The sequence below is a fragment of the Corythoichthys intestinalis genome, chromosome 10 (assembly GCF_030265065.1).
Source record: "Corythoichthys intestinalis isolate RoL2023-P3 chromosome 10, ASM3026506v1, whole genome shotgun sequence".
Taxonomy (NCBI): domain Eukaryota; kingdom Metazoa; phylum Chordata; class Actinopteri; order Syngnathiformes; family Syngnathidae; genus Corythoichthys; species Corythoichthys intestinalis.
Genome location: NC_080404.1, coordinates 38994518 through 39020646, shown reverse-complemented (window position 1 = coordinate 39020646; position 26129 = coordinate 38994518). Strand labels below are relative to the sequence as shown.

Here is a 26129-nt window from a genome sequence, read left to right as displayed (position 1 = left end):
TCCATTAAGCCACGGTATTATGTATGTGTTCCCAAAAGAAACAAACAAAAAAATGTTTCCCCTGTAAGGAAATGAAGCTTATTTCCGAAATTTAGAAATTGACCTATCTACAAGAACCGCTTTGCACTCCGACGTTGTATTCAAGCACATCTGCAGTTGCCGCCTCGTTCTCCTAATTGGTTCGAACATCAGATGAACGGGGAAGAAGTTGGACAGTTGAGGTTTGCAACTGTATGATGTACAGTGCTGTATGATGAACAGTGTTGATTTCGACAACGAATATATTTCTTCAACACTTTTTTCATAACGATGATGAGACGATAACAAGCTAAAACCGTGTTTTGGGAGACTAAAACATAACAAGACGAATGCCAATTTTCGTTAATCCCTAGTTAATGACACGTGTTTTTTGGACCCAAGAAATTAACTCATTCACTCCCAGCCATTTTCACTGGTGCAACCCCCCTCGCTCCCGGTCGTTTTACTGGATTTTGACTGATTTTGCAAGGCCCACAGAAAATTCTGTTCTATTGCTATATAAACATGGAACCCACCAAAAGAAAGATTAGACTCTCTTCTTTCAGCAGGAAAAAAAGTAAGTTCATATCTTTTTCCATTTTTTTAGAAATCAGCATTAGAAAATAGCTTAGTTTGAGCAATTTTCTAATTTCTGATGAAAAAACTGAGAAATTGAGCTTTTTGTGAAAGCATACATTTCAAACATAACTTTGACTTTAGCACAACTATTTTTTGCTTTAGTTACATCCGAAAAAAACATCTGAATAATGTTTTCCTTTTGCAACATAAAATAAACAACAAGACAAATAGAGCTTTGATAGCAAAGTAACAATGTATTTACACATAACTGAGAGATGACGCTGTTGTGGCCACGACAGCCGGATAAACTTTTCCCTCATCGCCGCCTGTCTCATAAAGATGGATTTTTTTTTAGTCTCTGCGGGGTCTGCTCGGCGAGCAGCATGGATTCAACTGCATCGTCCGCTGCACTGGTGGTCCCTGTCGTTCTGCTCGGTCGTCCAGCGCCTGGCATCCCGGGCCTGCTCTAGGTTGTTCTCCATTCGGTCGTCTTCCGCCGGCGGCCCGGCCGTTCGTTGCCATTGAATCGTGTTGCGCTTCTTACCAAATGCGCTACTGCCATCCAGTGGCCAGTTTTATTGCTTTAAAATGAATTTTTAGCTTTGTGCTTTTGAGCTAAATTGAATCAGAACCCAGAGATGTCGCTTGTAAAAAAAAAAAAACTGCAAAATACGTATAAATACGTCTTTGGGACACTGAAACAATTAAAAATAGAACGTATTTATACGTTTTTGGGAGCAAATGAGTTAAAGGCAAAGCAACAGTGCATATTCCCTCTGGCCAAGAAAACTAATCTTAGCATGTGTGCAAGCCTGCATGGAACCTGGAGACAACACACTGGTGTGTCGGGAAGGGGGATGCAGCACGTCACATGAGTGACACAAACAGACACTGCTACTATACAGGTTAACTACACATAAAATGTCAAACATTGTGAATATGTGACGGAAACGATTGCGCATTTTCGTCTCAGTCTCGTTGGACAAAAACTGGCATTCATCTCGTTATGTTTGTCTCCCAAAACATGTTTTTAGCTCATTATTATCTCGTTGTCGTCATAAAAAAAATTTTGACGAATATTTTTGTTATAATCACCGTTGACGAAAACACCTGTTTTCTACCTTATGTTGTGTTGTGCAACTCATTTGCAGGATTTGGGGATTTTTTTTTTTTTTTTAACCGCTGCGTTGAAACCACTGCTGTCGTTGTAACCCTTTTATACGACTATAATGGTAGGGTAGCATCCACCCCACCCTTAAAGCATTTCTGAAGTATCGGATTGAGACCAGATATTGGCTGATCCTCAAACTCAAGGGCAGTTTACATGGCGACGCTGCGACACAAAGACTCAATGACTGAGTAGCGGAATCGCCTCGCGTGCATATAGTGTCGGCGAAGACTGAAGGCGAAGTCGAAAAATTCTGAATCCTGCCTTCAAAGTGGAAGAATTCGATTGCGGGGGGTTGAGGGGGGCTTGCTCCGTATAAATATCAAAAGCTCCCGCGGCCCGAGACCACGCCGATAATATCAGCACTCATACACGTCACATTGGGCGTGCGCAGCGGTGCTACTAAACATTAAAAACAGCAAATATGGTGGAATGTCGGCTTTAATTTACTGTTTTAATAATATTTTTAAATTAAATATGTTGAATGTTTCCTTTTTTGTGCCTTTTTGAACAAAAGAAAAAGGCAATTGCTTCGAGTGGGCGGGCATATTTTTTTCCGGGCTGAGGAGCTTGTTGGGGTCAAAGTGCATCATTCGCTGTCGCCTTGTAATCTGCACTGCACCCTAGGGCCTGGCATGAATACTACATCGTTGTCATGCGGAATTTTGACGTTGTTCGAATGGAGGCGGCCCATATAAATGCAAATTTGAAATTTTTCGTATTCTCCGAGAGTCACCATGTAAACGGCCCCTCAGTTGACTCGTAATCACATGAAAAAAAATTGTGATCGGGATATCTCTAAGCCTGCCAAATTTCATAAAAAATAACTAAATATATTTAATTAGGTTTCAAATAGGTAAAACTAAGGCTTTCTCCTTGTCACAGTGTGACAAGCAAACATTTTTTTTCTCTTTGAACAGTGACTGCATGCCTTCTGTGTAATGGCTTGTAATATAGCTTCTGATTGGCTGAAATTTTTGCCTCATGTTGCTGTGTCATGTATGGTTCATCTTAAAGCAACAGAGCAACTTTTGCGTCTCTTCTACTTTTGTCAGCCAGCAACAGACAAAAAACGGAGTTGCATTGCTTCTTATGGAGCAAGTTCAACATCTTCTCACTTGTATGGAGCACTTCTCTCTTGGCTGAATGCATTAAATGTTAAGGGGGGGTTGAATATCCAAGCCATTGGGGGGATTGTAGCAGCGCATTCTTGTGTGCCTTGTGCCGACTCACTTGGTTACCGTGCACGGCCAGACTTCATCTGAATATGTGCCAGCAGCGGGCCAGGTTTTCCCCTACGTGGAACCTCTCGCCAGGGGGGGTTTGTGTTTGTTGGCGGGTGTCTGCTTACCCAGCCTGCCTCGCTCTGCTCACGTCTCTCATCCCCTCTCTTTATTGTTTACCTTCCTAATGAGAGGGGCGGGACCTGGAGACGTGTGATTGACAGCTCCATACACCCACTCCTTCCCAATACACACACATATAAAGCCTTGCTCTACACGCACTTTTTATCGGGTTTAATTGACGGCGATAGACGTCCAATCCATTTGCCCTCCCAGTCCAAGTCTAAATGGATTAGACGTTTATCGCTGTCAATGGCACTTAATGAAGCCCCCTTTCTTTTTCTTTTTTTTTTTTTTTTTTTTAACTGAAGTGAGCAAAAGGGAGGAAAGAGATTGCGTAAGGACAAATATTGGAAGTGTGTTGACTTGGCTGAGTGATTGACTTCAAAGAGACGACGAGGACCAATCCGGAGAGAGCTCAGAAGCGCACATACTGCCATAGAAACAAGAAGCACAAGGACAACCGGTTTATTTTATAATTAATTTTCATTCATTTTATTGTGAATGAGAATTTTGTGAGACGATCAAATCTTGGAATTAGTGCCTCGACAGTGTGGAAGTCTTTTCTGTGCGATCCCCCGTGGACAGCCCCCCTCATGCACCTTCCTCCTCCCGAGCCAGGCGGATGGGGATTTGGGTGGGGGTCCTACCTGAACCCCCGTGGGAACTCACGGGAGCCCCATCCTGTTCACCCTCTGGAGGCAGGAGGGTGGCGCGCCCCCACCATTTTATTTATTTGTTTCCAAAAAGTCACTCTTGATCAACATGTTGTTGATGATGACGACGGGGTGATAGACAGTACGCAGAAATGAAATGAAAACAGACTTTTTGACACTCTAAAAAGGAAAACAAAGTCATTTGGTCGCATTGGTTTAATATAACTTTATAGGAAACATGTCCACCCTTAAAATGAACAGCAAACAACTCCTTAACATAAATGCCTCTATTATGAACAACATGACAAAAAAATGAAAAAAAATCTTTACAAATAATAGAAAAAACCTCAAGTATAAGATAATCCTTTATTGATCCCTCATAGGGAAAATTCAGGCATTGCAGCAGCAGCATCAAACATTTTATAGATATATTGTGTTAAATTAGATTTTTTTTTTTTTTTTTTTTTTTTTAAAGAAAATTGAGGAAAACCCTCAAATAATAATTATTAGTTCAGTTCCCATCCTTAAAAAATATTCACAATTAAAGCTAAATTAAAATATTTTGGAAAATTAGATTTTTTTTTTTAAACTGATGTATTAATATTTTAAAGGGATCCACAGATAGAAAGGCTTGTAGTTCTTAATAGATAAACATTATTATGAGTTAAAATAATTTAATTTTGAATCCGCTCTTTGTTTTCATTTTATACAATTTGTAAAATTAGTTTAACTAGTAGGTCGCTATTGTTGTTGACGTTACAGGGCGATGACGTCACATGGTTACGCTGCCGGGCTTCCAGTGTATGACTCTAGCGACATAAACATGTCATCTATTCAGCCCTTTCAATTTGAACCTGAGAGGAACATTAATGAGTACACAATGTCGATGTGCACTGTCGATATTTCACAAAACGAACAGCAAAAGCAAAATGAACTGGAAAGACTGGCTGAGACGAGACGAGAGTAGGAAAAGAAAACGGTGTTTTGCCAAAATGTATTACACTGGCGAAATGTCCTACAAGAGGCTAATTTGACACCCAAAGTACCACCGTGCGCTTTCAGCTTGTTTTGTTGAGATGCATACAGTCAGAACATACTAAAGATTCCTTACGAAAATAATTGAACGTAGTAATATCAAATAAGGGTGGTTCAAATATGCTACGTGTCTAATGTGGTCAACAGATCAACAATCTGCTTTAAAGCAACCACAAGAAAACACAATGTTTAAAGGTAGGAGAGGGAAACATGTGTAAAAAATATTTTTAGGCAATTAGAACTAAATAAAAGACTCACTTAGGCATGTGTTGGTATGAGATTCTAACGGTATGATAACCTTAAGCAAAAAATATCATGATTTCTCGGTATCACGGTATTGCAATTACAGCTCTAAAATCTGTTACTTTGAGATATCTGCGTGGGAAAAAAAAAAAAAAAAAATGTTCCATTAAAGAGGATTTTTATTTTTCAAAACATACTAGCAAATTGGAACATAAGTATGATGTTAAGTTAAAATAAATTAAAAAAAAAAAAAAAAAATTAACAAATATTCTAAATAAAATGAAAATAAATGCAGTCCTTTTGATGAGCGTAAACTCACAGCCACAGCTTAACATTATCATCAAAACAAAAATAATCAAATTATTTTCCATAAAAAGAATGTGTGTATGACTCGTATCATGTTTAGATTATACACGCGCTGTCTTCCTCAACACAGACAATTGCCAGAGGAAAAAAAAACACGTTTTACCACCGCTAGACACACTAAACACACTGGAGTTAACTCTCGCAGCTGGTGGGAAACGTTCATGATAGTGTTTACTAACCTTTAATTTTGTATAAATGCGAAATCATATTGGATTTATTGCCTCCTTAGCAGCCACCTTCCGCAAACATGTTTTACATGTCGTTTGGCCCTCCTCCTCTAATCCGTGGCCGTCTGTAGCTTTTCTTTAGCTGAAGTATTCCCATACCAGCGATGTCATTTTCTTTGATGGTGGGAAAAATGTTCAGGAGTTTCACCTCCTCCAGCCATCGTGTAGCACAGCTGACTCACTGACACTGAGCAACAACCAGTGGGGAAGCTGCAAACGAGGGATTTCTCCCTGCATTTATAGTACATAAATAAATAGCTAGCACCTTCAGGACAGTATGAAGGAATTTTTTTGCGGTTTTGAAACCGTGCGTTTTCATACCACGGTATACCTTGAAACTGGTTAGCGGCACATGCCTAGACTCAATAACAACACAAATAGTAAGTACTCGCAGCTTTCAACCGATGTACGCTTGTATTGGACGTCTTACTGTGTAGAAGGAATTAGAGCAGTGGTTCTTAATCTGGGTTCGATTGAACCCCAGGGTCTCGGTGAGTAAGTCTAAGGGGTTCGGCAAAGGTAAAGAAACGCAGTCCTATTTTTGTACGCTTATTAAATCGAGGCAAAATGGCTTTTCAGATCAGGTTTTCTTCACGGGCTCAATCCATTTCTTTTAACTGCTAGTCCTCGATCTGATGGATGGAGGAAATGGTTTGCTCAGTGGAAGGTTGACTCGCACTTAGTATAAGGGAAAACAACAGATCAATTGGCAACGTGGTCTTAAATTTTGACCTGTTTAAAAAACATGCTGTCAAAATGAGACGAATTTTGAACAGGGATTTGCTCAATTATTAGCTTGCTAGCTTAGATATATTGGTTTTGAATTTGAAAAAAATTGCTTGATTTTCTAATTCCGAAGGCTTCGGGGGGATCCACATGGAAAATGTATGGGGTTTGGTACCTTTAGCAAGGTTAAGAACCACTGAATTAGAGTAACCTAGTAGTGTTCGTCTAGTGACAGTGACAATCTACGTCATCACCCCGAGCCTCCATTGCATGCATAAAACAAGTACTAAATATTATAGATTTTTAGATCAATGGCAATACTTTATGTGTTTCTAATAACATCTTTTAGTAAAAGAGAACAATTGTGGCTTAATACTCTTTAAATCTGAGGTTCCCTTTAAATGATACTACATTGTTAGATTGCATTCCATTTAAAATACAACATAACAAAATGCAGAAAATATGTACAAAAAAAACAAGAATAAGCCATCTTAAATACTTAAGTTTCGTAAAATTAAATAGTGGCTATTGGTCAAATTATATAGCAACTTAGCACAATTTGTGCCAAATATTTATTAAAAAAAAAAAAAAAAAACTGACAACAGCTCCCTTTTCAACTTTGGGGAAAAAATAACTTGGAAAAAACTATATTAAAACATTGGAAAACTTGGATAAATGTAATGGAATTATTTGGGGAAAATTGATGGAAAAACTCAGAACCGATCCATATTTAACTGTCATAAAAACTTAAACAAATATGGAGGGGAAATTTCTCATGGAAAATGTCAAATGCAAGTTGAGCAGATTTGATTTTATTTGCTGGAACTTTGTCCTCCGTTACACCAAAAATAGAAAATCCATCCACTTTCATCGTTTTCCTGCAGACAAGACGACGGCACCTTTTAACGATTTTTGTCTTTTGCGTTGAATCAGATTGGCAGAAGACGGAAGCGCAGAAGCGTCGAGAGCAGCTGCTGCTGGACGAACTGGTCCTGCTCGTCAACAAGCGTGACGCGCTGGTACGAGACCTGGACGCACAAGAGAAAGAGTAAGTTTGAGGACATTGACCTCCATTGTAGTCCGATCCATTTGAACTGACAGGTCCAAATGAATCCCATTTCATGTGGATCGGACATCTAGCACCGTCAATGGCACCGAAGCATGATCATCACTGTATGTCTTTGTGTTTGATCTATTTTTCAATGCTGTTGCTAAGCAAAACAACAGCACCCAAAAGTGTCGAAAACCAACGACTTTAATAAATTACTTTGTAATTTTTTTTAAAACACAATTTTAACAAGAAACAAGGGCGTAGGTTTGCATAGGGACAGTAGGGACATAACACTAGCAACTTTTCAGGATGCTCAAATTGTACCCACCAACTTTTAAGCAACTTTATTTGCATTATATGAGTTCAGTTATATAGGTAATTTAGATTGTCTTCCCATATGTTTTAGGATAGAATTGACCCTACCATTTTTAAGTGAATTTTGATTATGTTCAGACTTAAATTTACACCTTGCTGAATGTGCCGGTCCTTTTATTCCCCTCAGACGCATGTTTGATTGGCTGGTTACTTGTATTTATTGAAAATGTATTTATTTGTTTTCTACATTATTTAATTAAAAATATTTTTATTTACAGCCTATGCAGATATTTTTTAAGATAGTCATAGATTAATCATAGTCGAGATGGTTGAGTTTCACTATGCTTGTGGACAAAAGCAGTAGTGTTTTACCTGACTAAGACGTTTTTTCAGTTATATTTATTTATTTAGACGGACGAGGTTGAGTGGTCTTAAGACAGGTTTGTTTTTTGCATTCCTGGATAGTTAAGAGACTATTGACAAGTGTGTATTTGTTGTGTATGTTGATAAAACTTAAGTTATGTTCAAATATGGCCATTTAAATTTGCTAAAATCCAGACATTAATATTGGAAATTTTCAAAATGTTTCTTTAGCGGTTTTTGAAAACAAATGTTTGAATTCCTCAACCTATTCACATGAAAGGTATTTAACTGATGTTTTCACAGTGGGATTTTTAAAAAATTATGCGGACGATATATATATTATATTTTAGGTTTTAGAAATGCATTAATAAACCGGTTAGGTTTTTCCATATAAAGCTTTTTTTTTTTTTTTTTTTTTTTTTTTTTTTAAAACTGATTGTTTTCGCAGTGCAATTTAAAAGAAAAAAATATATTGCCAATATTTATATAGCGGGAAATACAGAGAAGGCTGAAAAAGCCGTATTTGCTCTTGCATCCCTCTTTAAATTAAACTGCTGTATTTTAAACCAAAAGAGCTGTTGTGTTTGATAGAACAATATGTCTATATGCTGCCATAGCAGTTTCATGGCGCATTAAGCCCCCGAACTATTTAATTTGTCCATTTTACCCTGGAGACCCCCATTTACAGACACCACACAACCGCTTTTGTTTCAACCCAGCCATAAAAATAAGGTAAGTAATTATAGGTTAATTGATGTTAATAAATTGATGTCAAATATTTAGTTTGGGGGGAAAAAAACTTTATAAAATAATTCACTCGTATGTTTCAAACTTTTTTACGTCACAATGAAAAAAATAGTGTCTGTAAATAGGTCACGGATATCTACCTCATAATTATCGCTTAATTGTATATATATATATATTTTTTTTTTATTTTTTTATTTTTCTGTTACTGTCACATTTCCACCAATATTTAAAATGATAAATAATCGGTCCAAACAAAGTAAAATTGAAAAAAAATGTTTAAAAGGGTAAATATTTGAAAAAGAACATCTCGACCATTCGTTGACGTCTGCGATTTCTGCATTGCGACCCTTGTTATATTACCGTGTTTTACCCATAAAATCCCCAAAAATTCACAGCTGTGTCTTGACACTCAGTAAGACTTGCTACACGGAGTTTTTGTATCGAAACAAGGTAAGTACGCGATAATATCTCGTTAAAATCATTGTCTTACGCTCTCTCATGCTCTCACCTCGAGTTAGGGTTTAGGGTTTTTTTTTTTTTTTTTTTTTTTTTTATAAATGCCCTCCTGTTAAAAATGTTTCTTCCCCCAGAAAATTTATATTTTAAGCTTTCCAATTATGTATCACACATGCATATAGGACAATTTTAAATTTTGGGCCAAATTGGGGGTCTCAGAGCGGAACTTCAAGTCATCTGAGTGTATTCCACCATAAGTCAATGCAGATTTATTTTGCATGGATCATTTAGCCTATCAATTATTAGGTTCATATTTGGGAGAAATGTAGTTCTGACCCCCGTTCACCCAATCAGTTTGGTCTTTTTAATGTTCCAGGCAGAAGTGTACATGCAGGTTGTGCTGTTATATCGTCCCTACCAATGTTGAGACCAAACCTACGCCCTTGACAAGAAGTGTCACGAAGAGTGTCGTCATTTTTTGGTTATGACCCGATTTGAAAACAATCATTTGTTCAAGAGAGGCATTCCTTTCTTTGATTGATTTTATCTGGTTGATGTTCACTTTCAGGGCAAAACATCATTTAGGGAACACATTGAATGCAAATTAGCCTCTTTGCTAACCAAAACAGCAGCGCTACAGACATGCATCTTTGGGATGGTTTTTGTTGCGTTTTATTTACTTTTTGTTTTTTTGTTTTTTTCATCATGTTGGTTTTTGCTGTGTTGGTTTTGATGTTTGTTGTGGTGTTTTTGATGTTCCAGTATTTGTGTTGTTTTGCTTTTTTTCAGCATTTTTTATGTTTTGATGTTTTTTTTTTGTTGTTGTTGTTGTTTTTCATGTTTTTTTTCTGTTGTTGTTTTGATGTCTTTTTTTTTTTATTTGAATTGTTTTCATATTTCAGTTTTTGTTTATTTTTTATTGTTAAAAATGTCTACTTTTCATGTTGCTTTTGTTGCTGTTAATGAAGTTCTATCCACGTTTATGTTGTGATGCTGTTCTGGGGTGCAGCTCAGCTTTTTTTTGACTGCTTTTCCTTCAATTTTGTTGTTGTTTTTATGTCTGTCGCAGGGCCGAGGAGGAGGACGAGCACCTGGAGCGAACGCTGGAGCAGAACAAAGGCAAGATGGCCAAGAAAGAGGAGAAGTGCGTCCTTCAGTGACAACATCAACAACGTGTGGCATAGTTGGACAGTTTTCACATTTCATGCTTTAAAAGCCGTGCGGTACTCTAGTGGGGGTTTTGGGGGGTGGGACGGTGTCGCAATGTAAATGCGGGAACGCTCCAGGTACAAAAAGTCTTTGATATGTTCTTTGATTTCCAATTTTGAACAACGACGAGGTGAACTTTTTTAAAAGATGAAAAGTTAAAAAAAAAAAAAAAAAAAAGTTATTTGTATCTTTTGTTTCCTTCACATTAAAACTTTTTACTGTAATATATCTTAAATGGATGTTTTTGCTTGAAAACAGTTTTACCAAAGTTTTTTTTTCTCCACAAAACTTATAAACTTGTCTTTTTTTCTCTCATCATCATTTTTTTTTTCTTTCTCCGGGAGTCATGCAGTCAAAGTAAAAAAAAATTATTATTATTTATTGTCCTATATAAGCTGCTTGTACGTCAAACTGCCATCACTTTTTTTGCCTGTTTGAACTGGTATTTATTGAGATTTGCTTCCACGTCTCCAATCAGCTTTCGCATCTTCTCTTTTATTTATACCACTGGCTTCAAAACCAACCTTCAATAAAGTCCTTGTACATTTCATACTCCACTACACATGCCTCGCGACTATTTTTTTTAATAGTTCCAATTTTACTTTAACCAAACTTGGTTAAATTATGGCTGAAAAAATACTTTTTAAAATAATGAATTGTATTTTAAACGTTTAAAGTTTTGAATTCCCCAATGGTTTTAATACGTGCAATTCATTCGCATCCATAGAGCATGCGCGAAAGCATGAATGATTACATTTCATATTTGATATTTGGGAGGGGAAAAAAATAAAAAGTGGAGTCTTGGGACTTCCACAAGCCCGGTGCTATGCAGCGGCACGCCGAGGCAAGCATAGCCGGGAAGGAGGCGCTGCGCGTCGGCCTCGTGCTGCTCGGCCTCCCCCCTCCCCCCGCCTCCTTCCCTTCACGTCTCTCTTACGGAAGGGGAGCAAATGAAGAGTGACAGAAGTCTTCTTCTTCCTCCTCCACCTCCTCCTCCTCAACTCCTTTTTCTAACTTTCCCATTTTTAATCGGCCCCACTTGACTTTGTTTTATTGCTCTTGTCACATCACGGATTAAAATGAAGAGAATAGATCAATTAAAGTGGGACTGCGGAGGGGGCGAGGGCACTTTTTGCGCTCCATTTGGATGATTCTTGCTGTCGAAATATTCCTTTTTCGTCATTTCATAATTATGCAAATTTACAACGGCATGTTTTTTTTAACATTTAATTTCGAGCAAGAGTTTAAAAAAAAAAAAAAATGGACTCACCAGCCTGTCGAGTTTGCAAATCCCCCAAATCATCTCGTTTGAGTCAAAAGCATCCCCATGCACGCATAGGCCTGCGTCCACGTCCACCGTCACTTGCAGTGCACTACTTCTGCTCCATGCTGGGGATGGATTTATGGAAGTATAGATGGATGAAGGAGGGATGGAGGGAGCAACTTCTCCTCCTCCTCCTCCTCCTCTTGGTCGCCTTAATCCTCAGATTTAGCAGCTCAGAAAGGAATTCAAGCACAATTTGGGATTAGACAAATAAAAAAAAGATGCCTGGTCACTTGATACTTGTACAAGATGACAAGAAACACAAAAACCAAACAAGCACATTTGTGTCGTTTGCTTACATTTTGCAGCAATGACGAGGATGCTGATTTTTTTCCCCCTCTTATTTTTAATAAGGCAATTTTTGTGCCTTCCACCAAATTGCAAACTCATGTTCAAAACATTTCTTCTTGCACTATGAAATAATTCTATTTATCATGAATGGTATGTGTGTGATTTGCTGTGAAGGTGCTCCCTTATTATTCAACTTTACGTCCTCAAATGTAATTCTAAATGGGGATTAGAGCTCATTAATATTCATGAGGCTGCCCCGAGCGCATTTATGTGTGTGTGTGTGTGTGTTTGTGTGTGCGCGTGTGTATATGTGTGTTAGAGAAAATAAACGCCCAAATGGACTGATTTAATGTTTATTTTAAATATAAATGTGAAACTCCCTACAAAAAAATTGAGCCTATGTTATAAGTTCAATTTAAAAATATTTCACAAACGGATAAAAGTGATCACCCTAAAAATGTTTTAAGTTTTAGGGGAAAAAAAGAATAATGCATAAACAAAGCTACTGTTTCTAAGCTAATGTTTCGACATTTTTAATCAATTAGAGTGAAAAATAATGTTTGCTCGTGTTATGTAAAACAATGGAAATTCACATTTTTAAATATACTTTTTTTTTTTTTAAAGATATAATATTAACTACAAAAATTCGCGTTTTAGGCAAATGTATGGTGACAACTTTAAAGGGGAAAAAAATTGTATCAACCATATTCCATTTAAAAAAAAAACACAAACACTATATTCGAATGTTTTTCGACGACAACAATCGGAGGCCCTCGGAGGAAAGACGACGAGAGAGAGAGTGAGTGAGGGAGCGTAGGCGTGACCCTGGCGTGTATCCTCTCTCTTGATTGGCCACCATGCCCATCCCTTGAGCGGAAGTGGTGCTGCCATTGGCTGCCGGAGGCGGGCCGGCAGGTGTCAGCCTTCTCTTAGAGGCGTGGGGCGGGCGGAAGGCCTCCATTAGCCTCACCCAAGCACCCGCGCGCAACTCAAGCGCTAACCCGTGTACGCGACGCTCTCCTCGGCCCACGGACGACGTAGGACCCGCCGACGCCGGAGCCCCTTCCAGAGCTTTGGCCTGCCGACATGTCGAGCGCTTTTCTAGCCGAACGAGAGCGACTTTAGGCGGCTTGCGTGCTTTCCTGCTGCCGCCGTCGCTGTTGCCGGATACTTTGACTTCGTTTGATTTGCTGGAGACGAGACAGAAACTCGGGACACGGACAAACAAGGTGACGTCAAATTAGATGACTTTTTACTAAGTTTTTGACAAAAAAAATATTTTTAAAAGGTCAGGTTAAAAAGAAATTAAAACGCCATCGTCATTTAAGTTGTGTTACAAGACATTCAACAAAATTACAATGTTTAAAGCAAGTGTGTAACTTCTTTCAAAATGGGTCCAAATTCACTTTTGTCATTGAATTTTCATACTGTTTTAATGTGGATTTTGTCGACAACACAGCTAATCCAAATTCTAGCTTTGTTCATTTTATTGCACCAAAAAATAATCTTTTTCGTTATTTTTACTAACTAAATAGTTACCGTCATTATGGTTGTGCTTCAGGGTGAAATGAAAACCAAAATGCATTTCTGGTCAGTGAATATAAATTGGATTTCTGCACGCAAAATGGGCCACAAATTCAAGAAGATATCAAATATGTTATTAGTAATAATATTGGTGATGAGTCACAGTAGAAGAAGCTTACAAAACACACAATTTATATGATAACAATTTACATTTGAACAGAGCTCGACATTTTCGTAAGTGATATTTTCAATGTTAAGTTTTGTTGGGGGGAATCATTCCTTATCTGGTCGTTAAATCCATACGTGGTGTCGTTAAATTTACAAAACAGACCCGAACTCACTTATAACTTTTTTTTTTTTTTCCAAATTAGTTGATGTGTCCTCATTTGGTTGAATTGTGTTGCTAATCGACATTCAACTCACAATTACTTGGCTTCTCCATTCATTTTAATGTGTTAAATGACATTCGAGTGTGATTTGAGATGTGTATTTCCTACATTCACCTTATAAAATGATATATATATTTTTTAAATTGAATAAAAACTAAGAGTTTTTTTTTTTAACTCGGAACTTTTTAAGTGTGGAAGCTGACTTGCTCTTACTGATAATGCGTTAGGCTTAATTGCTGCTGGAATTGTTTTGAGTTGTTTGCTGTCTGATAAGAGAGCTGCCAAATTAGAATTGGGGAGGAGGGTGTAAACACGTTAAGCTCGTCAAGAGAAAGACAACAACATAGAAAATCTTTTACTGAAACTAAATCATCCGAATAGTTGCGGGACATATCCATTTTTATCCAAAACGGATGAACCTTTTCCCCTCCGGTTGCTCAAATATTCTGCAAATAATAGAAAGGTAGCAATGGATTTAAGTCAATATTTAGCCCAGATGTTCCCCTGAGGATGTAGAGAGAGAGAGAGAGAGAGAGAAAAAAGAAAAATAAATAAACTTCTAGAATTGCGTTTGCTCCCTCGATTCCAACTTGATGGAAATACAAGAAATCAGATGTGATTTCTGCCAGTCATTAAAAGGAATAAAATACATCCTGAAATACATTAAACAAACTTTATATTCATTCATATCATAATATAAATAACCTCTTCAGACCCATTTTTTTTTCTGTTGGGCAAAAAAAAAAAAAAAAAAAACTTCCCTAATTTTTATTCTAGTCAAATACCAGAATAAAGTGCACTTTACTTGGTCAGGGATATTTCATACTTTTATTGGTTATTTTTTATGTTAATGTTACTTTGTTTTAACAAGAAATGAGCACTTACATTTGCCTTTTTGAAGTTAAGTTTTATCTCAGCCATTTTCAAAGAGCCAAAAATAGCAAAGAGTGTGCAAAACCTCATGATTTGATTTCGATGGGTAAAGTTTCGTCTAATCATCTCCCAGAAGTGGTAATGGCAACTAAATTCAGTGTATTTATTGATTTCGAGACACGAACCCGGGATGTCCTTCAGCAGCATGCTCAGGTCTGGAGGGGTTAAAACAAGTTTGTTCTTTCTCTTAAAGGTCTTAAAATTTAAATTAATAAAATTTTTAATAAAAATTAAAACTTTAAAAAATGACTGACCTATTACACTGCAAGATTTTTCAACTTGAAAGATTGGTATTTTTTTAGGGGGGGGGGGGGCAAACAATTTCACATTTCCAAGTAAAAAAAATACAATTGAATTTTACCATATGAAGTTTACACATATGGTGCGTTAAAATCGGCTAGTATGAAACTCGTGGCCTGGGGTCAGATCGAGCTCATCATCGTGTGGTTGGATGTTTCTTGCTTCTTTTTTTCCAGCTGGGAAGAAAATAATCGTTAGCTCATTAGTCATTTCCCCCTTTCCACTTTAGGTAAATTGAATAATAGATGCCTGTTTTTTTCTGTGATGTTGGACTCAATCAAATAAAATGAACTTGAGGTCTTTAACTTTTTAACTTACTGTTTGTTTAGTTCTGCACTTTTTGCAAAAATTCCAAATTCAATTTTCAAATTGTTCCTTTGACGTTGTTTATGGTGATGGTGCAGGCGGGCGATCCTTGCTTGGGGAGGGGCCCTCGCGTCAGGCCAAGCTGCAGCATCCCCGGGGCCGAGCGTCGGCTGCGGCGGCGGCGGCGGCAAGCCAGTGGGCCGAGCTGGGCGGCGCCGCGGTGAGCACGGCGGCGTGTAGCATGATGTCCTACCTCAAGCAGCCTCCCTACGCCGTCAACGGCCTGGGGCTGAGCGGGGCCGCCATGGACCTGCTGCACCCTTCCGTGGGATACCCGGGTACGCCAACGCACACGCAAGCAACCCTTTGCACTTTTGTAGTGACGTCACGCGCGCACTAAAGAGGACTTCTTTTAGTCTTTTCTTTTTTCGCGTTAATATATTAAAAAAAAATACACATATTATGCAAGTTTTATTTTCATTTTGATTTGTAATACATTACATGTAAAGTAAAATGTTTAACAAATTGCTTACTAAATTCACAGCAAATGAATACACAATAGTTTTCATTACTTACTGCTATTTATCAAAAAACAAACAAACAAAAAAACGCTTGATGTCGTGTCTCGGTCCTCAATCTTTTTCTGATCACTGAATCCCAACGCCCTCCCTTAAACGTCACTTTATTGCAACAGTTGACAAAAAAAAAAAAACACGTTTTTCATTCTAAAACCAACTCAACAAATAGCAAAATACTAGTTTATTGTTGATAATATTTTCAAAACCCACAAATTTCTTATCATTGCAAAAAAATAAAAAGTGTGTGTGTGATCCTCTTTCAACATAAGTTTGTCGTGACTCTAAGCTTTTATCCCGGGTTAGAAATGGAGTGAAATAAATGGTCCTTGATGAAAAAAGAAAAAAAAAAACATGCACACACACGAAAAAAAGTGAAAAACTGATCCTAGCTCACCTTTTTCCCTGGGGACTTATTTTATAACTCTAGAGCAAAAACAGTTTCTTGGGATTTCCAGTCATTTTACAGAAATAGGATTGCAGTTTCGTCTGCAACATCAATTTAAATTAGGGGTCGGCAACCCAAAATGTTGAAAGAGCCATATTGGACCAAAAAACAAATATATCTGAAGCAGCAAAAAAAAATCAAAGCCTTATAATGAAGGCAACGCGTGCTTTATCCTGCTAGCGATGACTAAGTTGGCTACAAATACATAATGAGCCTTCATGATTAAATGTTTATTTTCCCTACCCACGTGACTGCTTTGTTGCACGATGCCGCCTCAAGTTGAACTTTATTACAATATTAATGAATTAGCAAAATGTTTGTGTCATGCTTGTCCTCCCATACCAATCATATTAAAATAAGAAATATATATTTCCTTTCCCCATCTTTTTCAATTTCCGAACATTTTTTTTTTTTTTAACTCCAGGGAGCCACTATAGAGCAGCGCTAAAGAGCCACATGGGGCTCTAGAGCCGCAGGTTGCTGACCCCGGATTTAAATGTACAAACCCATAAAACTTCATGTCTATAGTTAAAAAAAAAAAAAAAAAAAAAAGTTAACGTAAAATGAATGTTCGGTATTTTCTCCCCACCTAGAATATTCTAAAGTGAGTTACTGTTTTAATGCTAAAAGAAGGTTATATAATTTGGTGTGATAATTACGTAAATCGAAAAACATTTTTTTCCTGGTCAGGCTTTGTGTTTTTAGGACTTAAAAATAAGCTCAGTGTATTGGGGAAAAAAAAAACATCCTTTTTCAATGAAATGTGAAGGTATTTATTGGTTGCTGTCCTGTATTGGTTTTGAAGCGACGCCGAGGAAGCAGCGTCGCGAGCGGACGACGTTCACGCGGTCTCAGCTGGACGTCCTGGAGGCTCTGTTCGCCAAGACCCGCTACCCGGATATCTTCATGCGGGAGGAGGTGGCTCTCAAAATCAACCTGCCCGAATCCCGCGTCCAGGTCGCCACTCAGCGCTCACTCGATTAGGCTGTTCAGCATGACACTTTTTTTTTTTTTTTTTTTTTAGATACAGCTGCTTGAAAAATAACGACTCGATGCTATCGAGCAAATAGGCGAATTCATTAACCCGACAGGCGGGCACTTTAACTTGATTTACGAGCACATTAATCACGTTCGCTTGTCACTTCAGATCACTTGGGAGCAAATAGGAAATGTCGTCGACGACTTGAAAGTGTCCACGCTTGACTTTCACGGCTTAATTAATGACGTTTCAACTTGTTACCTGAATCGGCGTCGCCATTTTAAGCAAGCATTACCGAAAATGGCGTCATTCTATAATCAATTACCGCGCTTCTTTAAGTCTCTTTTGTGATGCGTTTCAGAACTGATTTACCCTTTATACAACAAGTGACTATTTTTGGCCAGTTAAAAAATACCTGCAACATGAAGCGATTATCAGAGAATCCCAACATTTGAAAAATAAGGTCCTAATGAAACCTTTTTTTCAAATTTGTAAAAAGAAAAGTCAAAATAAATATGTGTAATAAGCACTCTGATATCTATAACCCTTGCTAAATCCTGTTTTTTTTTCTCATGGAACCTGCAGATGCATGTGTTGACTTGAATCCATCTTTTTTTTTTTCAAAAAGAAATGTCAAAATTCGGAATTGCTCTCAAAATCATGAAATTTTAGGTGTATGAAACGTGATGCATTTGGCAATGTAGGGTTAAACACATTTAAATATGAGCAATTATTACTATAGAATGCTTTCAAAATTAAAAAAAAATCAATAATAGGAATTATTACTATGGAATAATTTTTAAAATGATCAATCATGAATGTATCTTTTATACAATTTTTATAATTATGGGGGGGAGGGGCGTGCATGTAACAGTTATAAAACTTGGCGTCCACGCACGTGGACATCACGCTGAAAAATATAACTGGTGGATTTACTTGATAAAATCATTGCTAACAAATTGCATTTACTTCTATTAAGTAAATTTCACTGCTTGTGAACTGAACTTAATATTGCAAACAATAAAATTTACTTTAAAAAGTAAGTGCAAAGTGTTGCAATGATTTTATCATGTAAAATTTTCAGTGCACGTTACATAACTCAGCCTTTTTTTTTTTTTTTAAGATAAATAAAATGATATATCAATAAAAAGAAATTTAAAATGAATGGCCCCTAATAACACTCACTGTTTTAATGGATAATTTTTAAATCAAGAAAACAATACCAATTCCATCTTTATTAGCTGTTTTGAAAAAAATAATTGAGCCATTTTATGTTTTTCTAAGTGAAAATGTAAAACAAGAAACCAAGTTTATATATATTTTTTTCTTAAAATACACTATATGAGAATACTTCCTATTAACTTCTATTGACAATCCATTTTGACTGGGAGGGGTCATTTGTTACAAGCCCTACCAGTCAACATGGATTGGACGTCTACCGCCGTCAATGGCAGCCAATTAATTAAATGAGTGCCCTGTAAAGGGTTAACTGTATCTGTAAGGAAATACGATCTTTTAACATTATTGAAATATTTCTGAGTGAAATCGTTTGAGAATAAATAAATAAATAAATGCAAACTCAACGTAATCAAATGTATGTACTTTACAAGTCATTTAAAAAGTGGCAAAAAAAAAAAAGTTTTTACTTTGCGTTCAAGTTTTAAAACTTCTCAAGCGTTTCAGATTACCCCCGATGAATTCCGGGCTTTTCCCTCATACTCTATGAATTAAAAAAGTTTTCAAATCCATGCATAATGGATTCAAAAGGTAAACAATGAGTAAAAATGTCACGAGATAAGCTGCGTTCACGTGTTGTTGCTATTTCTGTCTAGTTAGAATGGGTCCACATTGCAGGCCCTCTGAACCCTAATACCTGGAACGTAATTTAAATAAATAAATGATTATAATGTATATTGAATTTTTAAAGTCAATGAAAGCAGTGGATACATGCAAGTTTTGTGTTCCAGTATTGTGCTTATTTAAGACTTATTTCCCTGTTGCCCCATGTTAAACAATTATTAGGTCTCCCAAATGCCTGTCTGGGCCACAGTTTGAAAATGAAAAAACACACCAGATTAAAAATCACTACCCATTAAAAAAGCGAAATAGCTCATTGTGTTAATGGGAAAACCTTATGTTGTGTTTAAGTGTTATATTTCTGACTTTTTACCACAAATGTCGTCTAGTTAGTCGTCAGGGACCTACACAACTAACTATGGGTTGTTGGGCCCCTAATATGTTTAAAAATAAATAAATAAATACACATTTGTGAACAAAATAATACATAGCCAACAAAAAGTTTGCCCTGAATTCTCTTGTTAAAAACTGTACATCCACAAGAAGCAAAAGTTGTTGTTTTTTTTAGATTTCTAACTCGGTCCGTTCATGTTCACCAACTCTAAAGAGAATCAAAAAGTTTCCAAGAAAATACTGATCAAACATGAATTATTTTTTAGAATGAAAAGCTGTCATCTATGAAATAGCTGGTATTTGTCTTGTATGTCCTGAAGTTGGACTCGAGCGGTGTCAGCAGCCTCTCGTTTTACCACTCACATGGAGAATTAAGGTGGCGTTGGTATGCTTGCAGGTGTGGTTCAAGAACCGCCGAGCCAAGTGCCGGCAGCAGCAGCAGAGCGGCGGCGGTACCAAGGCGCGGCCACCCAAGAAGAAGTCGTCCCCGGCCCGCGAGAGCACTGGTTCCGAAAGCAGCGGTCAGTTCACGCCGCCCGCCGTCTCCAGCGCCGGTTCCAGCTCTTCCTCGTCGGCGGCGTCCAATCACGCGGCGCTGAGCAGCAGCACGGCCCCGTCCATCAGCACCGTGTCGTCCATCTGGAGCCCGGCCATATCTCCGGGCAACGCCCCGGCTCCGGCCGCCGCCCCCTCGACCGCCCCGCTCCCCGAGCCCGGCCCGCCCTCCAACGCCTCCTGCATGCAGCGATCCGTGTCGGGCTCGGCCGCCGCCTCCTACCCCATTTCCTACAACCAGACGACGGGTTACGGGCAGGGCTACCCGGCCCCCTCCGGCTCCTACTTTGGGGGCGTAGACTGCGGCTCCTACCTGACACCCATGCACTCCCACCACCACCAGCTCAGCCCCATGGCCGCCTCTTCCATGTCCGCGCACCCGCACCACCACATCGGCCAGTCCTCGGGACACCCGCACCACCACCACCCGCACCATCACCATCACCCGCACCAGGCCTACGGCGGCTCCGGACTGGCCTTCAACTCATCCGACTGCCTGGATTACAAAGAGCAGACGGCCGCTTCGTCCTGGAAACTCAACTTCAATGCCTCGGACTGCTTGGACTATAAAGACCAGACCTCCTGGAGGTTCCAAGTTTTGTGATTGATGACTTTTTGCTACAACACTCACAAGCAAAGATCCGGAGTGTGTTGCACCAGGTTCCTGAGCCAGAATGCAAAATTCAAGGAGCTGGGGTAATCTGGTTCCCGTTTGCGAACTGTAACTCTCAGAGCTAGAGCGCTCGAGAGTCGTAACACTGTGGCTCCGAGAATTCTAGGACTGGAGAGTTTTCCGGTCTGGAGCCAAAGTGTACCATGTTCCGAATGCCTCAACTCCTGTAATGTTCATGAGTTGGCACTCTCGGAACCAGAGGTGGCAATGAGAGTTCAGACTCGACAATATCCAGGAACCTTTGGGAGACACTCTGGTTCCTGAAAAACACTAAGCTCCAGACCAGGAATTCTCGGATCCAGAGTGTTCCGTGCTCTGATATTTGTGAGCAGGAACTCTCGAAGCTTCAGGAAGTTAAGGCAGAACTGTCAGAGCCCAAACACAGCTCCGAAATTTTCTTGGAGGCCTAGTGTTTCAAACGTTTGTAAGCCGTGTATTTTGGAACTCTCGAGACTTGAAGAAAATGACGAACTTTTTTTTTTTTTTTAAGGGTATGGGGTGGCGACGACAACCAGAAAGCTGTAAGGAATATCAATCAAAAGCCCCTTGTCACACCCCTTTTTGTTTGTTTTCTTTTTAGAGAAAATTTTTAGTCAGCAGTTGAGCTGAAAGCGTGTAAATATGTATTTGGGTCAGTTCCAGTGACCGCCTTTAGATGGTGTTTTTTGCAACTCTTTATTACACATGGGAGGGAAGAAAAATACAGAAGAAAAAAATGTAAATGTTTCCAAAGAGATCAAATTGTCCCCCACTGGAAAAAGGTCAAGTTTTAGCTACCACGGTTTTGTTTTACTATGAACAAAAAAGATGTTTTAGAATCTCAAATTACAAAGCAGGGAGATTTTCCCCGAGAAGATGGAAGGATTCCACTTTCAGCTTTTTTTTTGTTTTGTTTTTTCGGGCTTTGTGGTGATGTTTGAACACAGCACTTGGCAAAAACATTCTGCTAATCATCACTTTGGGAGCCAACGGAACCACTTTTTCACTTGCGCTGAGATGTTGAATGTATTTCCACCCCTCCAAAAAAGGCAAGAAGCACCCTCACTTTCATGTTCATCCAATAAAGATCCCTTCAGTCATGTTAATGTCTTTCCAACTTGAATTTATTCATCAATACGACGCGTTGACCTTTAATCATTCTCTCAGTGTCTGATGAACAGACGGCTAATACAGTACTGGCCAAAAGTTTCTCATCCGTGCGTTTTCTTTATTTTCATGACTACAGTGGTACCTCGACATACTATCTTTTCGACATCCGACGTAAAATTTGACTCTCCATTTGTTTCGATATCCGACGACATGCTCGAAATATGACTACGTGACAGCGCTGCAAAAGGGGGAGAAAATCAACACAGGTTCCAAGAAGGTTAGTGCAGGTGGTGAAAAAGGAAAAAGGTGACGCTAACAATTGAAATGAAGATGGAAATGATAGAAAAATATGAGCGTGGGCTGCGCATCCGTGAACTGGCTCAACAATACGACCGTACAGTCCCTGACAAAAGTCTTGTCGCGTATTCATTTTGTAGAAACAATTGCTAATAATCTTACTTTTAATTATTCAATTGGTTTCAGAAATGGCTCATATGAAAGCTAAGACCCTCCCAAATGATCGTGAATGTACAAAAATACTGAAAAAAAGATTTATCATTTAATGAAGACATAGAGGTCAAATTTTGGCAAGACAAAAGTTTTGTCGCTTACAGAAAGTAGTGTAAAAATTGAACAAAAAATGTACTTCAAATACAAAAATATGTTACATAAGCAAATTAAGTAGTGGTGCTGTGAGATCCAAATTTAATATTTTGTATGACTTCCATGGGCTTCGGCAAGGATTCATACAATTTATTGATGTCATCAGGAACATCAAAGAAAGCAGTCTTACATGCCTCCCAGAGTTCATCAACATTCTTGGGTTTCGTCTTCCATGCTTCCTCTTTCATCCTACCCCAGACATGCTCAATGATGTTCATGCCTGGTGACTGGCCTGGCCAGTCCTGGAGGATCTTTAGTAGGTCTCCTGCAATATTTGCGGCGACTGTGGTGTAATTCAATGGAATATTAATCTGAAAAATCCACCTTTTGCCAGTTTTCCAGCGTCCATCCTTTTGACAGGCTTTGGGCCATGGCAAATGCCACACGTTTTTTTTTTTAATTGTCTGCACCCTGAGAGGTCTGCAGGGTGGAAGGGAACATAAATAATCTGAAATATCAACAAATTTTAGCTGCCTCTTACATTCCTAACCATAAAAAGGGACAAATTCTGCAGCAGGATGGTGCTCCATCACATACTTCAATCTCTACCTCAAAGTTCCTCAAAGCAAAGAAGATCAAGATCCTCCAGGACTGGCCAGCCCAGCTACCAGACATGAACAGGATGAAAGAGGAAGCATGGAAGACGAAACCCAAGAATGTTGATGAACTCTGGAAGTCATGCAAGACTGCTTTCTTTGAGGTTCCTGATGACTTCATCAATAAATTGTATGAATCTTTGCCGAAGCCCATGGAAGTCATACAAAATATTAAATTTGGATCTCACAGCGCCACTACCTAATTTACTTATGTATTTTTGTATTTGAAGTACATTTTTTGTTCAATTTTCACACTATTTTCTGTAGGCGACAAAACTTTTGTCTTGCCAAAATTTGACCTTTATGTCTTCATTAAATGAAACATCTTTTTTCAGTGAAACAAATATATATTTTGTACATTCAACGTCATTTGGGAGGGTCTTAGCTTTCATATGAGCCATTTCTGTAACCAATTGAATAATTAGAAGTCAGGTTATTAGCAATTGTTTCTAAAAAAATGGATAAGTGACAAGTCTTTTGTCAGGGACTGTAAAATGTCTACAATCTTGACTGTCCTCCTCCGTTCGCCAGTCTTTATAAGTCAAGGTGACAATTATTATAGTTGTAACATCCGGAAGAAAGTCGCCAGCTTCATCAGATTTTAAAATCATTTATTTCAGAACTTGTGCAACACAACACGCCGACTGTCCGCCCCAGTTGACGCCAACAATAAAACTTTGAAAAAGAAAGTAAAATCTCAACCGCACCTGTCTCTCCGTGTGGTGCGTTCAGGTACAGCATGCAAAACACGTCCGTCACATTAGAACTCGATTTGTTACATTATTACAGGAGTTATTATTAATAATGCATTTGTTTTGCTATGTGTAATTGCCATTTGTAATATTACCAGCAGTATTTTTAAAGGATTTAGTGTAGGTTTTAGGGCTGTGGAACGAATTAATAGAATTATAATGTATTCTTGCGACCATTTCGATTTACAAGGTTCTGAAGCGAATGAACTGTACATTGGTACCTCGACATACGATCGCTTCGACACACGATCTTTTCGACATCCGAAGTAAAATTTGACTCGCCATTTGTTTCTACATCCGACATGCTCGAAATATGACGATCTATGACAGCACTGCTGTTTCGTTTTCCCGCAAGACTGACGCACGGTGGATTTTCTTGTGAGCGAAATCAAAATGGGTTCCGACAATGTTAGTGCAGGTGGTGCAAAAACAGAAAAAGGTTATGCTTACCAATGAAATGAAAATAATAGAAAAATATGAGCGTAGGGTGTGCATCCGTGATCTGGCTTGACAATACAGCCGTAGAATGTCTACTCTTGACTGTCCTCCTCCAACCTCCTTTCGCCAGTCTTTATAAGTTAAGTGACATTTATTATTGTGATAACATCGCCAAAGAAATCGCCAGCTTCTTCAAGTTTCTAATCATTTATTCCATCAACTTGTGCAACGCCTATTGTCCCCTGAAGCTGAACGAAGTAAAGTATAAGTAAAAAGTCCTTTCCCACTCGGGCTCACTCTGTCAAGTCAGCCACGCGATGCGTTCAGGGACACCATGAAAACACATTCACCCCATTTAAAACCCGATTCATTACATTGTTAAAGGTATTATTATTCAAATTTTTGTTTATTACCATTTTGTGCTATTTGCAATAGCCATGTTTAATAGTACCAGAAATATTTATTAAGGATTTAGTGTAGGTTTTTGGGTTGTGGTACCAATTAATGGAATTATAATCAGGGGTGCACATAAGTGGTCCGCATGCGCGCATGCGTACTGGATATAGACAAACGCGCTGGCCCTCAACGGCTTCCATGGGCTTTTGCGTACCGATGGCTGACGACTGTAGTTGCGGCGGACACGAGAAAATAACTTCTCAAAATGTCAAAGAGGCAGGCCCCACTGAGTAATTATTTTCGTGTTCCCCCACCCCCGTCAAAAGACAGACTGACAACAGAGACGTCACCGGAGCTACCGGAAAAAAGGACTTTTGCTGAAAAGTGGCTGCAGGAGGTACCATGGCTAGAAGCAAATGATGCTCGCACGAAAATGTGGTGCAACATTTGCCGTGAGAATCCCAATGTCGTTAATAAGAGCAGCGCATTTTATGTAGGGTCAAAGAATTTTAGCCATCCAAACTTTTAAAAGCACGAAAAAAACAGCAAGTGGCAATTAAGCAAACTATCGATGTCAGACAGGACCCCACTCACCCTATGGACAAGTGGCGGAAAAAAGTTATTGAAGAACAGTGCCATGCACTGACAAACGTGTTTTTGCTCGCATTTCACGGAGCTAAACATGCACGTTCAATTAGCTCTTATGAGGAGGAGGGCATCCCACTTTTACATTGCCTGGTACACCAGACTCACCGCTGTTCCAGCTATTGAGTCTGGCCACCATTCACGCGGATACAATTTAAAGGGCGGAGCAAGCCACAGCAAACAGACAGCGGAGTGGACCAATCAGGGACGGGCAGACGTGACGTTAGTAAAATGGCGAGGGAAGGACGAGGGACTTGCGCGCGGAAGTAAACATACGATGAGAGCGGAGTTTATTCAACATGGCTAGCGCGAGACAGACTGTTGTCAATGACTCGTGTCGATGTGTTTTTGGTAATTTAAAAGTGATTTTACCGTGGATTGGAACATATTCTCGGCTCTCCCGTTCACCATCTGTGTTGTTGTGGAGACGACTTTCGACGCGCAAGAGTGACGTTGCTCGTTAAGAACACGTCACGCAAATAAACGAATCTGATTTGTCGATTGATTTTGTACCTGCTCGAGAGGCCGTTATGGGCTGGTTCCCAGACTATACTCTCAGTG

General features: G+C 38.8%; 2 protein-coding genes across 6 annotated transcripts in view; both read left to right on the top strand.

Annotated features, from left to right (window-relative positions):
- Positions 1-11187, top strand: part of ehbp1 (EH domain binding protein 1) — a 490476-nt gene extending 479289 nt beyond the window's left edge. For 2 of the 5 annotated variants that reach the window (XM_057847482.1, XM_057847481.1), the window contains 2 exons: positions 7295-7409; positions 10363-11177. In XM_057847482.1, the coding sequence (XP_057703465.1) occupies positions 7295-7409; positions 10363-10453 (206 nt within the window). In that variant the 3' untranslated portion in view covers positions 10454-11177. Of the gene's footprint in view, positions 1-7294; positions 7410-10362 lie in introns of all 5 variants that reach the window. The other 3 variants (XM_057847483.1, XM_057847485.1, XM_057847484.1) reach the window with 3 other exon arrangements.
- Positions 11188-13086: 1899 nt separating this feature from the next.
- Positions 13087-22515, top strand: otx1 (orthodenticle homeobox 1). Its single transcript, XM_057847310.1, has 4 exons — positions 13087-13346; positions 15668-15907; positions 17398-17549; positions 20159-22515. Exons 2-4 carry the CDS (start codon positions 15811-15813, stop codon positions 20918-20920), a joined length of 1011 nt encoding a protein of 336 aa, XP_057703293.1. The 5' UTR covers positions 13087-13346; positions 15668-15810; the 3' UTR covers positions 20921-22515.
- The last annotated feature ends 3614 nt before the right edge of the window (positions 22516-26129 follow it).

Coding starts and splice junctions, on each gene's coding strand:
- otx1 (XM_057847310.1), top strand. CDS start 15,811: ATGATGTCCTACCTCAAGCAGCCTCCCTACGCCGTCAACGGCCTGGGG. Junction 15,908..17,397: donor CCCTTCCGTGGGATACCCGG/GTACGCCAACGC, acceptor TTGGTTTTGAAG/CGACGCCGAGGAAGCAGCGT. Junction 17,550..20,158: donor TGCCCGAATCCCGCGTCCAG/GTCGCCACTCAG, acceptor GTATGCTTGCAG/GTGTGGTTCAAGAACCGCCG.